This window comes from Parus major, chromosome 1A (genome assembly GCF_001522545.3).
Source record: "Parus major isolate Abel chromosome 1A, Parus_major1.1, whole genome shotgun sequence".
Classification (NCBI taxonomy): Eukaryota; Metazoa; Chordata; class Aves; order Passeriformes; family Paridae; genus Parus; species Parus major.
Window position 1 is genome coordinate 33,251,564 of NC_031773.1, and position 14,450 is coordinate 33,266,013.

General features: G+C 40.4%; 1 protein-coding gene across 3 annotated transcripts in view; it reads right to left on the reverse strand.

The window, feature by feature from the left end:
* CPM (carboxypeptidase M) overlaps positions 1 to 6,394 on the reverse strand; it is a 30,341-nt gene extending 23,947 nt beyond the window's left edge. Inside the window, exons 1-2 of one of the 3 annotated variants that reach the window (XM_033514850.1) lie at positions 6,307 to 6,394; positions 6,007 to 6,163 (exon numbers count right to left, since the gene is read on the reverse strand). In XM_033514850.1, the coding sequence (XP_033370741.1) occupies positions 6,007 to 6,060 (54 nt within the window). In that variant the 5' untranslated portion in view covers positions 6,061 to 6,163; positions 6,307 to 6,394. Of the gene's footprint in view, positions 1 to 6,006; positions 6,235 to 6,306 lie in introns of those variants that run through there. The other 2 variants (XM_015628352.3, XM_033514851.1) reach the window with 2 other exon arrangements.
* Positions 6,395 to 14,450: the final 8,056 nt, after the last annotated feature.

Consider the following 14,450-nt stretch of genomic DNA (forward strand, 5'->3'; position numbering starts at 1 on the left):
CAGAAGCAGGCAAGCATGGATAAGAATTTAACTATCACAGTAAGTTTTAGAGTGCCCATTTTTACATGGAACTCTGGACTGGAGACAAGCAACTTTAGTATAATTTGCATCATGGGGCCCTCAGAATGGAAAATGTCTCATTCATTCTTGTTTCTAAAAACAAACTTTGAAAAACCTCAATGCTTATATTATCTATACACAGCATACTTGCATGAGGAGCCTGTAAGGAAATCTGTGGGGTGGGGATAAGGAGGAGGGAAGGGAAGAAGAGACATTAACAAGGATTGGAGACAGGAGGAAAGTCATCCGCAGCCGTCAAATGGAACAAGCCTAAGGTAATAATCTTCTACACAAATATACCCCACATAATGTAACCACAGAAAAAAAAATCTGCAATAAAGTGTTTAAAGACAACATATTTACTTTGGATTTTCATCTATCTAATTTGTTTATTTTAAGACAAAAAGAATGCCCTGTGCTACCTTTCATTTTTCTTCCTTCTTTTAAAAACAGTGGTACTAGCATTTAATAATGGGTAACATGAAGAGACTTACCTCAAAGTACAGTGGGCTGTATAAAACCTTCTCATTCTATTTTTGGGCAGTGCCAGAACCCCTAAGCCTACCCAATAATAATTCCAGTATAATACAAACATTTTATTGATAACGTGTTTCAGCTTTGTTTTCTCCAGCAGTAAAACTTGTTTTCTAGTACTTTAAACAAAGTAAAAACATCCAGAATATAAAAGTGTCTGTAGTGTAAATTCAATAGAATTTACAATGCACTCTACTGTTGATGGTAGTAACTAAGGCTTCTTCCATACTGTGTCACAATAAATAATTTAAAATGAGTTCCTATTTTTTCCCAGCTACATACACAGACTATTAATGAATAGAGGAGATAAGTACAGTGCCTGACTTTTTATTATTAAATATTTTCACTGAAGTGCAGTGAACCTTAAATCAATACTCCCCTGTTCAATAGCCACCCATAAATGCCTAAAGGTTTTAATTGCACTGTATCAGAAGAGTCAGGAGATTCAAGCTGACCTCTGGCACATTTTGGGTACACATTCCACGGATGTTGTGAGGAACGATGGGCAGGTTAATTGCCTGGGTTTTCTACTGTATGACTGTATGACCAGGCACTACCTGAGTCTCAATCCCTAGCACACCCTTTTGCTGAAGTCACAGCTGCTTATCAGATGGAAACCTGGGCATGCTCATTCCCTCCTGTTTGCCAAGGAGGAAAACACAGGAATGCAGGCAGGAAGGAGACACAATGTGTTCCAACAGGCACACTGAGAAACCTGGCCTGCTGGGAGCCCTGCTGAGCACACCATCCCTTGCAGTCCACAGCACAGGCCATGGCTGCAGCCACGGGAGAGTCCTGCACGCACTGTAAAACTCACAGCAACCATACACACACTCCCTGCACAGTGCAGCCTCTCTTGTTTACAGAGCAGGGATAGCAAAATGATAATAAGCAAGATTTACTACTCCCCTAAATTTAGCACTTTAAGATTAATGGATAGAATGTATCTGTCCAAGAGCAACAGAGAGAGCAACTGAATATTGGTGTTCACCACCAATATTCTGTTCATCAGAATTGGATGACTAAACCACATAGTTCTCAACCAAACCAAAGCTGTCTTTCAGGACAGCTCTTTTGCAAGGTATTTCTGAGAATTTCTGGTGGAACCACAACAGAATCAGTTTGTTTTAGTTTTTGTCTCTCCAATGATAAAATCTGCCAAAGGAATACTAATATATAAAGTCAACTTTGAAACTTGACTAGATAAAGACATGGGTACTTTAACCATACACAACCTTACCCTCAGTGAGCAGAATCTGGCCTGAGGATGTTTACAACTGTCCCAAGTCAACTGGAATTCTAAAAATGCAGACTGGCCTCCAGAAAACCTAGATCTAAACCAAGCTGTAATTAGAATGCTATCACTTTATCTTAATCCAGAGTGTATCTGAAAAGACTTTTTAGAGTGTAGATCTACTACAAAAGTTACTCCACTCTTCCAATACCTGGCTGGTTTTGTCCTCCTAAGGAGGTCATCAGCTCTGTTAGAATCCTTAAGTCGGCTTCCCGCCACCTTCATTTTCTTTCCAAAGAATAACAGCAGCACTGTATCTTGAACAATGCAAAGCCACAGATCATGCACATGCATTGACAATTTTCCTTTTGGTAATGCACTCTAAGATTTGCTTGCTGAAGAGACTGTCTGTTTTTCACTGGGGTGGCATTAGGCAGGATGGGTTAATATGATTAAATATGACATGTTTAGTGAATATGACACCAGGTCCCATTCTCCCATCCCAGACTGATGCAGCTCTGCAGATTCCTCTATTATTATAGAGTGCACGCACTGTTCTGATAGTGGACATATTAGAAAACTGAACTCCTGACTAAAAGCTTTTGCAACTTTACTCAACAACACACCTGAAACAATATAAAAGAATTAAGGTATTTTCTGGGCCATCACATACCTCTGCCTATCTGCTGCTAAGACCATGTCAGGTTTCTCACAAACAAATCACCTACAAATCTTGAGGGATTTGAGGATTCCTATTAAATTAGAGCAAAAGGTAACACTCAGTTTTGTCAGCCACTGAGCTACATATTTTAAACTCCTTTCTCCTCTCATTTAAGGATAGTAGCTTGGCAGATGAGATACATCATTAAATATCATAGCTTCCAAATCAGATCTGGAGACTGAACAGGCTATTGCCTGTCTAGAACACATTGTTCCCAGGAATTTGGCAGAGGTGCTCCCAGTAACCTGGCAGGGGGAATTTCTATATGGCAATGTAAACCACCACAAAACAAACTTGGCATCTTTTCATTCATTTTCCATTGAGAATCTTGATACAGATTCTGTTGTGCACATTGCTATTACAGCCTACATGCATCAAATAAACACACTATGTAAATCTCACCTCAAATTTATCCATAACAAATCACACTTTTTGGGTTTTATGCAGAAATTACCAACTTAGTGAGAGGGAGAAAAGCACCCTATTTCTTTAGTCTTGACCTTAGCAAGACTTTCAGTGGAATCACAGATGCAGGAATTGCATGGGACCTCTGGAGGTCACCTTGTCCAAATCCTCTCCTTAAGCAGGGCCACCTACAGCCAGCTGCCCAGGACTGTGTTCAGACAGCTTTTGAGTGCCTCCAAGGATGCTCCCTGAGCAGCCTATCCCAGTGTCTAGTCAACCTAATGGTGTGTTTGCAAACAAGATGGGAATATGGATTAGAGGAATAGACTACAGTAAGATCAGAAGCTGACTGGACTGAGCAACTGGTGGTTCAAGAGACAACAAATCATTAGCAGCATTCCTCAAGGGTCACTACTGGGGCTGATGCTGTTTAATATCTTCATCAGGGCCAGGGCTGCCATTCAGGGGGCCCCTGGTAAGCTGAAGGAATTTCTTGACAGCAAACTCATGGAGTTTGGCCAAGATAAATGCAGAATCCTGCACCTGGAACAAAAGTACCCCATGTTTGGATTACCAACTCAAGAAAATAACCTCATGCAGGTACAGACTGCAGACTGGCTGGGCTGCAGCTGTGCAGCCTATGGGCTGCAAGGTGGCTCAGGTACCCAAAGAGTCTGTAGAACCTCCACCCTTGCAGATATTCAGAAGTAGAGTGGAGAGGGCCCTGAGCATCATAATTAACTTTCAAGTGAGCCTGGCTCTGAACAGGAGCTCAGACTAGATAGCCTCCAGACCTAAATGACTTTATGATCTGCCTGAAGCAGGTGAGACTTCTGACATGAAGAGGGTTTAGAGACTTCTCTTGAATACATGCAATCACTTTCTGAAGTGGTAATACATAGGATCCTATCACTCTCCACAGCTGGGCTTTTAAGAGTGGATTTTCATATTCTTGCAGAGCTCTGACCAAAAGTCAGGCCTTTACTTCACGTTCTTCATAATCCAAGTCTGGATGGCAGTATAAAATATTCAGTTATTAGATAAAATTGGAGTAAAACATAGATTAACAAATAACATGGGAACAATAGCCATTCATGATAATAACAAAAAAATATTGGATTTAGAGGTGTTACTTTGATCCATGGGATATTGTATTCATCATCAAGAATTTTCATATCAGGAGTATCAACTTACTATATAACATTGATCTCAGTTTTATAGTACTTAAATTAATTTCTGTTTCTCACTATCAAGAAGTACATGTTGCTATCATGGTTTAGTTAATTGGCAGGAAGACAACACTAGGACACCCATACAAGCGTCGGCACGCTCAGTCCTGCTCACGTCAGCTTAGCTGAGAATAGAGGAACAGAACTTCAACCCATGGACCAGAACTGAAACTTAATTTTCACCAAAATTCTATAACCACTTCTGACAGAAAACTTTATATTAGTACAAGGAAAAAAAACAAATTAGACCCTAATTCAATACTGCTCCCTACCATATTCTGGGCGAAGCTGAAGGCTCATTTCTCAACAAAGACAGGAATCTCCTAACATTTAGAGAAAACTGAAAGAATAGAGGAGCACTAAAAATTTTCACTGCCATTCTGCTTTACGTGACACTGAGAATAACAGCAAGGAGAGCCCACACAGTTCTCTTAGAGTTTGGCAAAGCAAAAGGCAATATATCAAAATCTGAATGATGTGTATTGCTCAATCACCATCAAGAGATGATGCTTTTCCGGTTTTCATGCTGATGGAACTCAGACAAGTTGAACACCTCATGTTATCAGCTTTCAGGTATCTAGATATGTAAAAGCCAAAGTTTCAATCTCTCAGGTTGGATGAAAGGTTTTTGCCTACCTGCACAAAGATAAGCCATTGAGTTGCTGGCATAAAAGTCATTATCTAGTCCTATCATCAGAACACTAGCTCAGTTCTCTAAAGGTATGAAAATGAGGATGTGGATAATTGCTAGTTTGTACTGGAGGGAACTGTCCTTACAGGAACTAGCCTCTTGAATGGATGAATAATATAATCCAATCTAATTCTGCCTTTGATGAAACCAAAACCAACACAGTATATATAACTTTAAGATTCCTTGTCTGCTTTGAGATAGATGGTAAAACAAGGGAGAAGGCATGAAAATGTCTTCATGATCATTTACCAAGGAGAATACAGATTTTTATTTTTTGAAACACAAGCATGGATTTGATAATAGATGCTACAAATGCTTCCAGTGGTACAAAATGGAATTAGAGGAACAGATGATTTTTCTAAAGAGTGGATTTTCTGTGTAGTTTTATAGCTCTTCTCAGAGTGATTTAGTTTCTCCAATTCAAGTTTAATAAAGCAGTTTGGGGGGCTTTTTAGTGGTTTTTTGGGGTTTCCTTTTGGGTTTGGTTTCTTTGGGGATTTTTTTTTTTTTTTTTTTTTTTTTTTCTTAAACAGGCGTACAATAAAGTCTATATGCTAATAAACACTAATCTTTTAAATCTCTTCTAAAAACTTAGCCACTCCTCCCCAAATTTATAGTAAAAAAGTACCAATCATAGAGAGATGAATTAAAACATTTATATAAGGTCAGAAAGGTGATTATTGATTTCAGTACATTTTCCTGTGAGGCTCGAGACTGAAATCCTATTCTTCATCTACAGCACAGGACCTTGTATCAGAAGGTATTTTTAACACAACCACAAGATAGAAAACACACGTCTTTAATTACAGTCCCACCCAGAACGGACACTTGGCAAAGGGGTCCCACATATTCTACGCTCCATAGAGACGGCCCTCTTTCTGAAATTGCCACTCAGGACGTTTCCAACTCTCAGAAACATAAGTGTTGGGAGAACTTTTACTCTGATGACACGTACGATGCTTCAGCCAGAGTGTGTTATTCACGCTTAAGCAAGAGGAAGACGAAACTTCACAGAGGTTTGTTAGAGCAGCCCCGCCGCCAGCAAGCGCCCACGAAACGCCACCTTTACCTACACCCGCCGCGATTTAATTAGAAGAAAAAGCCTTCTCTCCCCTCGTCCCTCCGCCCTTACCTTCCACCGATCGCCCGATGCTGTGCAAGTGGGTGAGGGAGGGGTTGGCGGCATGAACCCCCTTCAGGTACGCCTCCAGCTCCTCCGTGTGGTGGTACTTGAAGTCCAGCGCGGCCGCCGCAGGAACCAGGCAGAGGATGAGGATGCCCACCACGTCCTAGAAAGAAAGAGATGAAGCTCCATCCGCGGGCTCGTCGCCGTGCTGCTGGCAGCGGCCAGCCCGCGGAGATGCCTCCCTCCCTCCCTCCCTGTCCCGCTGGCCGTCTCCCGCCCTGCCGGGAGCAGGTGCCGCCGCCCTACCCCGGCCGCCGCCCGCATGCTGATGCTGATGCTGCCGCGGCCGCCCCGCCACTGCCGCCCCGGGCCGGGCGGGGGCCGCCATCCCCCGCCCGCCTCGCCCTGCCCCTGACTGACGCGGCCTGCGGCCACTCAGCTCCCCCGGCCCGCCCAGGGGTCGGGGCCCCGCGGGGACACCCCTCCCCTTGTCCCTTGTCCCCTCCTCCTCCCGCCCCGCCGGAGGTTCTCACCTGCGGGGCGCGGCTCCCGAGCGGCCCGGCCCTCCGCGCTGCCTTCTTCTCATCGCCACGGCTGGTTTCCCCTCGGTTTTCTTACAGGAGCGGGGGAGAGGTGCCTGTAGGGATTAAAAAACCCCAAACAACAAACCGGGGAGGGGTGCAAACGCTCACGTTTTAACTCTCGGTATTATTTCGATTCACGAGAAGGGTTGTTATATAAAACCGAGCTCCTCCTCAGCACCTGTGTGGTCCTGGCGTGTGATCAGGACGGCAGCACCTGGGGCACAGAGACAAAGCCTGCTGCATGAGCACTGAGAGAATTTATCTGCAAATCCAACAAAATCTCTACCTAGTGCTATTTTTTGCTTTGGCTTGTTTTGTTTCAAGATGAGTTTTTAATAGGCTCGTATTTGCTTACTAAAAGGATTCTATCTACACGATTAAGTGCTTTTCTTGGTTCTGCACTAACCACATTGCCTTGGGGATATCTTGGTCTTGGGATTCACCACAAAGACTTTTTCATCACCTTTTGTTGTCTTGAAGATTGAAAAGAACTAAGAGAAAGAAAGTTAAGCTGGCTTCCAGCAACAAAAATTAGGATAGTGTCTGCATTTGTTTTAAAATATGAATGTGGATACAGCTGAGTATTAGAAAACAGCTGCTTGTAAATTCTGTATAATTTTACTGAGAAAAAAGTTATAACCACCAGTGGGATTTCATCTGCTTTCTTCTGAAATTTACTATGCTGTTTAATGTCAGAAAAGGACGTTAAAGCAAATGAACCTATAAACTGATCCTAAATAACAAGTCCTGTGCTCCAAATAGAAGACACTATATTTAACAAAAGTTCTTGTTGAACAAAAAATTAAATTTAAAAATGCCTTTTTTTTTTTTTAAGAAAAAAATGTTGAAACAATATTTTAATGCAACTATCTGTAGTATCCCAATGTACCAGTGGCATATATATCTAAAAATGCATGATGTCCACATCCAGACCACACTTCTGTATCATATATGGCATACAACAAGGAGTGTATGCAAATTATGAGGCTACTTGATTAAAAGAGATATATAATATTATATTTCTGTTGAACAGGGTCCCTACCACTATGGTACCCTAGGGGAGGGGACAGACCCAGAGCCTTTCTCCAATACCCTAACTCCACCTCATTTGAAGTCTTGAAATTTAACAAGACCTTCTCTCTTTTATTCACAAAACAAAATTATTGTGAGACTTATATATGAATGTCTTTTACATTCTGTAAAAAAAAAATAAAAGTTGATAGTTGATTTTGGTTATAGTTACCTTCTATGTCAAATGAGAAACTGTGGGGTTACACTGTAAACATGTCACCAGAGAAGCAGAAGGGAGAAGTCAAGTATGTGAGCTTCATATCTGAATTTATTTGGGTACAATATACATATTTATAGGCTCCTTGAAAGATGATCTGGACACACCACTTGAGTAAGCAGGGAAGAAAATACACTCAGGTGGTAATCCCACATAAACATACCTGGAACCCTTCCCAAGGTAATCACATGAAATCAGAGAACTCTGATTTCAAGACAGACTAGGATGCTGGCAACACTGTAAAAATCGCAAGGGGTGTAAAAACTTAATGAAAAAACTAAAGTCACCTTTGACACTGGGTAATCACACAGCGTTATCTCATTTGGAAATTACACCACCCTCTAATGTAGCCAGCACAGTCATGGTTAAATGAGAGTATTACTGCATATAGGAGTCTTCAAAATGATAGATTGTTTCTGTGCCAGGTACCTGCAAGTTAAGACAAGCCAGCCTGTTTGGCAATATTTGAGTTACATGTGACAGAATTAAAAAACATTTCCCCCCCACCCCCCTCCCCAGCAAAATTCAGAGATAAATTTGAATTGATTTTCACAAGGTCAGTTTAAACCGGCCTGGGCTGTTAATATTCTGTATAAACTAAAGTTGTGGGTAAAAGTCAGTACCAAATATCAAATCCTGAATGAAACTAAACTAGCAGTAAATCTCCCGTTAGCATCAGTAGCTCAAAATCAAAAACTGATTGCAGTGGTTCTCACACTGCAGTGGGCAGTGACCCTTATGAAGAAGTGGGATACACAGAGAAGCCATCTCCTCTTGCTGTAAGAAGCATTATTCTCCTCTCGATGTCATTCCGGATCGGCCATTCAAAAGTATTCAACTGGTAATAGTTTAGGTTAGCACTTGAGAGTGGTATCTGTGGAGAAAAACCCGAAAGTCTATGTGAGCTCAGCAGCCGGGATGTCAGCAGGGAGCTGGCAGGGGCTCAGCGATGCTGAGAGCAGCGGCGTTGCCCTCTAGTGCCAGCCACAGAAATTCCTGCCACAAGCAACAGGTACGAACAGCTCTTCACGCAATATTAGGATCCATCCTAAGGCTGATGCTTCACAGACACAGTTGAGATAGGCAACGGCAGCAAAAAGGATCTTCTGGAAAAAATTGTGGCTTTGGAGAGCCTTGGAATTTGAAATCCTAATCAGTATTTTGTCATCTTTCATGCAGGATTCCTGCACTTTCCAAGGATCAGTAAGAAAAAATAGGTGCACCACATTATAACTGAAGTGTCAAAATCTTTTTGGCTAGGAATTCGAAAAGAGGTCACTAACAAATATTAAGTTTTTAAGAATCACCACTGCTATTGAAACTCTCATCTGAAATCACATCCTAGACATACAGCTACATGTTCTTTACATTGATGTAACATTAAGGACCTGACAATCAGATTTCTCTGGGGGAAAATCACAAGATAAAGGCTTTCTCAAGTGATGGACCAGGCAAGTGAGCTCAGTACAACTGATGACACAGACACATGAACTTGATAGGACAGCACAGTCCTGGGTGAGCATAATCCCAGATACAAATCACTTGAAAAACACCAGTGAAATCATTCTGGTGTATAATATCTGCACTGATGAGTTAACAGGCTGATATTACTATGGCAAAAGATAGATTCCCTGCAAGAAAGAGCACTGAAGTATCAGAAATCTCTCAGACCTTCATGAACTGATTAGTTGTCTCTGCCACACTGACAGTTCACAGTTTATTTGGTTCATAAATCTCCTCCCCTCCATCCCAGCATAAGAATTACCCCTGGAGAAGAAAGAGATGTCCTGCTGTGTCTGGTAATCTGCAATTAGAAAATGATCCCAAGGGGAACTATTAGCAGCTGGTACTGCTTAGAGCTGTCCAGACAAGCACTGATTCAACTGGAGAATCTGGAACCACAACCAGCTGCTTGACAATCCTCTCACTCATCCCATCTTGCAAACAGCAAAATCTGCATACAGCAGAGAATTTGAGCTACTGGATGACAAGGTGTTGTCATGTGCTATGGTAGAACAGGTCAGTTCTGCTCCACACAGGGTCGAAAATTGGAAATATGATCTCATTCAAGACAAAGGTCTTGAGTGTTGCATCTTGGGTATTGCAATACAATTGCAACATTTTTCAGCTTTATCTTTCTCCTCTTAAATTTGCTTAAACTTGCCCCTTCAACAATCCACACAGAATTAGATGTAATTTCAAAATAAATTATCCTTGGAATGGCAGAACCTAATTTTGCACCTGAGGCATTGTGTGTCCCTGGGCAGGTAAGAGCATGAGAGTAAGAACAGGGAAAGCCAGAAAGGTTTGGTGGAAAGTTCAGTGGCCTGTGGACAGATGCATCTCAGGGAAGTAAACAAAAAGGAGGAAGGTGCTGAATGTCCATAGAGGTTTTTAGGAGGTGAGAGTGGCCTGGAAGGTGGAAGGGTCACAGATACTGTGGTTGAGAAAAAGCAATTGAGAAGATTTGGCAGGTGAGTTCATATAGAAAAAGACTAAGATCAGTCTTTTTGCTCACTAATATCTTGCTAATCAGGGTAACAAAATTTGAGGGATTTAAGATGTTGACACATCTTGTCAGGTCTGCTCATTTGTATATGAAATGCATAGCTGTTAATAGCATGGAATTTACAGAGCTTCTTCATAGCTGGTTTCTTGTTGATATTAAGCAATACTTTTGAGCAATCTGAAAATTATCCCAAGAACTGGACTCATTTCAGATTTAGCCATTTGGAAAATTTGTCAAACTTTGAAATAGCATTTTGCCAATTACCTTCCAATCAAAATACATTTTAATTGACATTGTCAAGAACTATGCAACACTCTTACTCACCATGATGGCAAGTCCGTCTCCTAAAAACAAGATTTCTCCAGGCCTCTTAGCATATCTGTTTCAAGTAAACAATGGTGCCATTTCTTGAACAGGAAATTAAGATCCTTTTTGGAAAATTTCATTGTGTAATAAAACAATCCTTTGTTTCTCTGCACTGATTTATGCATAATGGGCCTCTACACAAACAACCGAGTAAACAGTGTGCACTGGACTCTCCTGTAAGTGAAAAGTACATATTATGATGTTTTGCACTAACCTTTTTTTTGGGAAAGAAATGAAAAGGGAGCTTTCCAGATAGACAATAGCTATGAATTTCCTGACTGGCAGTTTAGAAGTGAATGTTTAGTGGTGCAAAGATGCCACTTGTTTGACCGCAGTGAAAGCAGATGACAAAACTTGGATTAATTTGTACTGGCTGTGGTTAGACTGGTTAGATTGTCATTTATTAAACCATATGGCTCTGTGTAGGCTCCATTCCTCTGAAGATATGGGTATGGTTTTGTAACCAGCTTAAAGTAGCCTAAAACTGAGCTGTCCCTGAGAGAGGCCACCCTGCTGCCTCCCTTTTGCCAGTGTGAGCACTCGAGCAGCTGTGCGGCCAGTTGGACTGAGGATCTGCTGCATCTGGAAGCTAACCCAAACACAGGCACACACCATCAAAAGAATCTGTTTTTACCTGGCTCAGCTCCCTAATCCTTACAGGCACTGGCCTTTGCTGGGGGAGCAGAAGAGCCAGATAGCTCCTGGAGAGGGAGAGTGAACTGCTGGCTAAGGGGAGGCATGTATGGATGCCACAGGTCAGAAGAGAGTCTCTTTGGAGGAATAAGCTGAGCATGTAGAAGAGAGAAGTTGTGCTCTGCCTCTCTTCTGGCAATGGCTTGTTCCCTAGAGCTACATGAAGTGCTGTTACTCTCCTCCCCCACTGATGATATGGGAATATTAATGCTGAATTTAACTATAGATTGATTAGTGTTGTCAAGCAGTCTTGTAACACCAATTAAACAGAAATTTGAGAAAGAGAACCCTCTTACAGATATGGAAACTTCTGCTACTCTTAGTCTGATACTGTTGCCTGTTTGGCTATAAAATGATGATAATATATGAATAGCTGCTCCATCCACGTGAGCCTTCCAAGACAACTGTCATGACAGAAACCTTATTAAGGTTATCTTGATACAGCCAGTATTTATAAACACAACACCCTGCATGAAGAGCACTGGAAATAATAACTTCAATTCACAAATGCATACAAGTAAGAGTAAAGCTGCTCCTGTGGTGGCTGTGGAGGCTACCTGAAGAGCAGTCCTTATCAAGACACAACCTATACAGCAAGAATCCTTCAATACTCAGGATTTGCCAGTAGTTTATTTGAGGTCATGAATATCCTAATGAGAAAATCCAAAATCAGGATAAAAAAGTTTCTTTGCTGACAGCAGAGAATTTTTTACCCACTAGTTCATTTTTTTACAGAATTATCAGAAAATATAAGAGTTGACAAGATTTGATATGGAACAAAAAGGACAAGGTAAACTTTACTTTTGTCTTGGTTCACTGAATTTGTAAACAATTAAACTTCCAATGTAATTTGTTTACAAATACTTTAAAGTGCTTTCTTGCTTTAGAATGTTTTGTACTTAAACTAGATCATGAAAAAAGAAATGTTTTTTTTTACAACAGTGCTTTCCCAAAAGTAACCCCTCAGCAATGTTGCCTGTCAAATCCACACAAAGAGGATGCTTTAGCATTCTTGGCACATCTCTGGTATGGATGTTTCAGAACAACATACATTACAACAGGCTTAAGCAGAGTCATCAGGCACCAAACTGACATCTGAGTAAACCCCAGATTGGAACAATTTCCTGTACCAGCTACAGAAGGAGACAAATTTTCAGTGGTGATCAGTGTCCTCATTTTTATTTTGCTAATATATGGTTGTGTAAACATAAAATTCTCTCCTGGGCATGAGGATTTCAAGTGTTTAAGAAAGAGTAGCCTCATCTCATTTGCATAAGTATTCATTGTTGGCAGTCTCACACACAAGAAGCCTGAAAATACACAAGAAAAACTTTAATGTCCCAGAGAGCCTCTGGTAAGGAGATCTCTAAATTATGATAACTTGAAAGATATCCTCATTTCAAGGCATGTATTCAAATCCCCCTAACAGATAGCAAGGCTGAACTTTGCAGGAACTGCAAAGACTGACAAAACCTTTTTGGTAGTTGATTGTTTTTAGTATAACTTTAATTGTTGTTCATCCTACAGGGTTTTTAATGGATATTTATGGAGCATCGATCTGCTGCTTTCATTATACACAAAGTAGCTTTTTTGAGCCTCTCCTTTGCACGACTGCTCCCATGTAAGCCTGACTTCATGGGTGAGTGTCTTTGATCAATGATTGAACTGTTGAGGGAAGTACTTGGTCTTTAAAACTATCTTGAAGCTGATACTTCAAATTCCATTGTATGCTACAAACATTTCCATAGATTGCAATAATTAATTATTTCACATTGTTCTAATATTCATAGATCTGTTGTGCTCCAGGACTGGCATTATAGCAAAGTAACTATCACAATTACAAATATAAGCCTAATGTGACTGCTGTTTTACAGAGTCATGGTACAGAGATTTGAGGTGGCAGATAGATGTTTTATAGGACTGGAATGCTAGCCAGTTCTTATGTGAATTGAAGAGAGCTCTTGTTTTAATTTTAACTATAGCAATCTTTAAAACTAGACTGAAAGGAGAATCTGAGTTGACAGAATTTACATCCCCTGATCCTATGATGTAAGTTATATTTAGGTAAACTCAGGTTTTTTTATTTTCTTGGTTTCCTTAGATTCATAATTTATGAGATTGGACCTCTGCATTTTGCCTTGTAGTCTAAATGTAACCAAAATGTGCGGTCACTTCTGTCTTTGTCTTTAAACAAAGAATTCTTTCTTTTCATTGCATGTGAAAACACAAAATATATTATCCCTTGTATAAGTTTATATCTAGGACATGATTCCTTATAAGAGGAACAAAATTTATTTCTTCCTCTCCAGCCACTCTTGTCCTGATTACCCTCGGTAATTTTGGTACTTTTTTCTAGATCTAGAATTACAAAAAAGATCTCTATCTCAATGTGTTGTCCAGCCTTTACCCAGCTGTAAATAGAGAATCTGAGCAAGTAAATCACACAAGCATATGTTCAAAAACTTTAAACTTATTAAGCCAAGGCTGTCTTTATTTCAGTCACAGCTGATATGTACTATCTTGTAGGAGATGGAATAGGCTTGGGAGCTTTCACAATTAGGGCTTCTACTGTTCTGGAAAGGTCTGCATTCTGTAGAGTTTACAAAGCTTTATATTAAAACAGAGATGATCCTTGGATGTAAGCATCTGTAATTTCTGTTGTGTTTTCTTTTAATGATTTGGGCTCATAATTTTGGTCACCATTATTTTCTCCCATACTCTTTTGGAACAAAATTGTAATAAATTGCTAGGCCAATAGAGATTTACAAACTTTTGCTGTCTCAAAGGAACATTTTATCTGATTAAAATATGATATCATAGTTTACTCTTGTTTTAACATTTTTTTCCTTTCTCTGTTTATATTCTATTCAGAACTGATTAACATGGAAAAAAATCTTGGTCCAATCTCTTTTGAGAATTAAAGAACTGGGAATGATTTTTCTTTTGCTCCATTCAAGATTCTCTAGACTCAGTTTTGCATTGTCCTATGTTGTCATTTATGCATATAGAG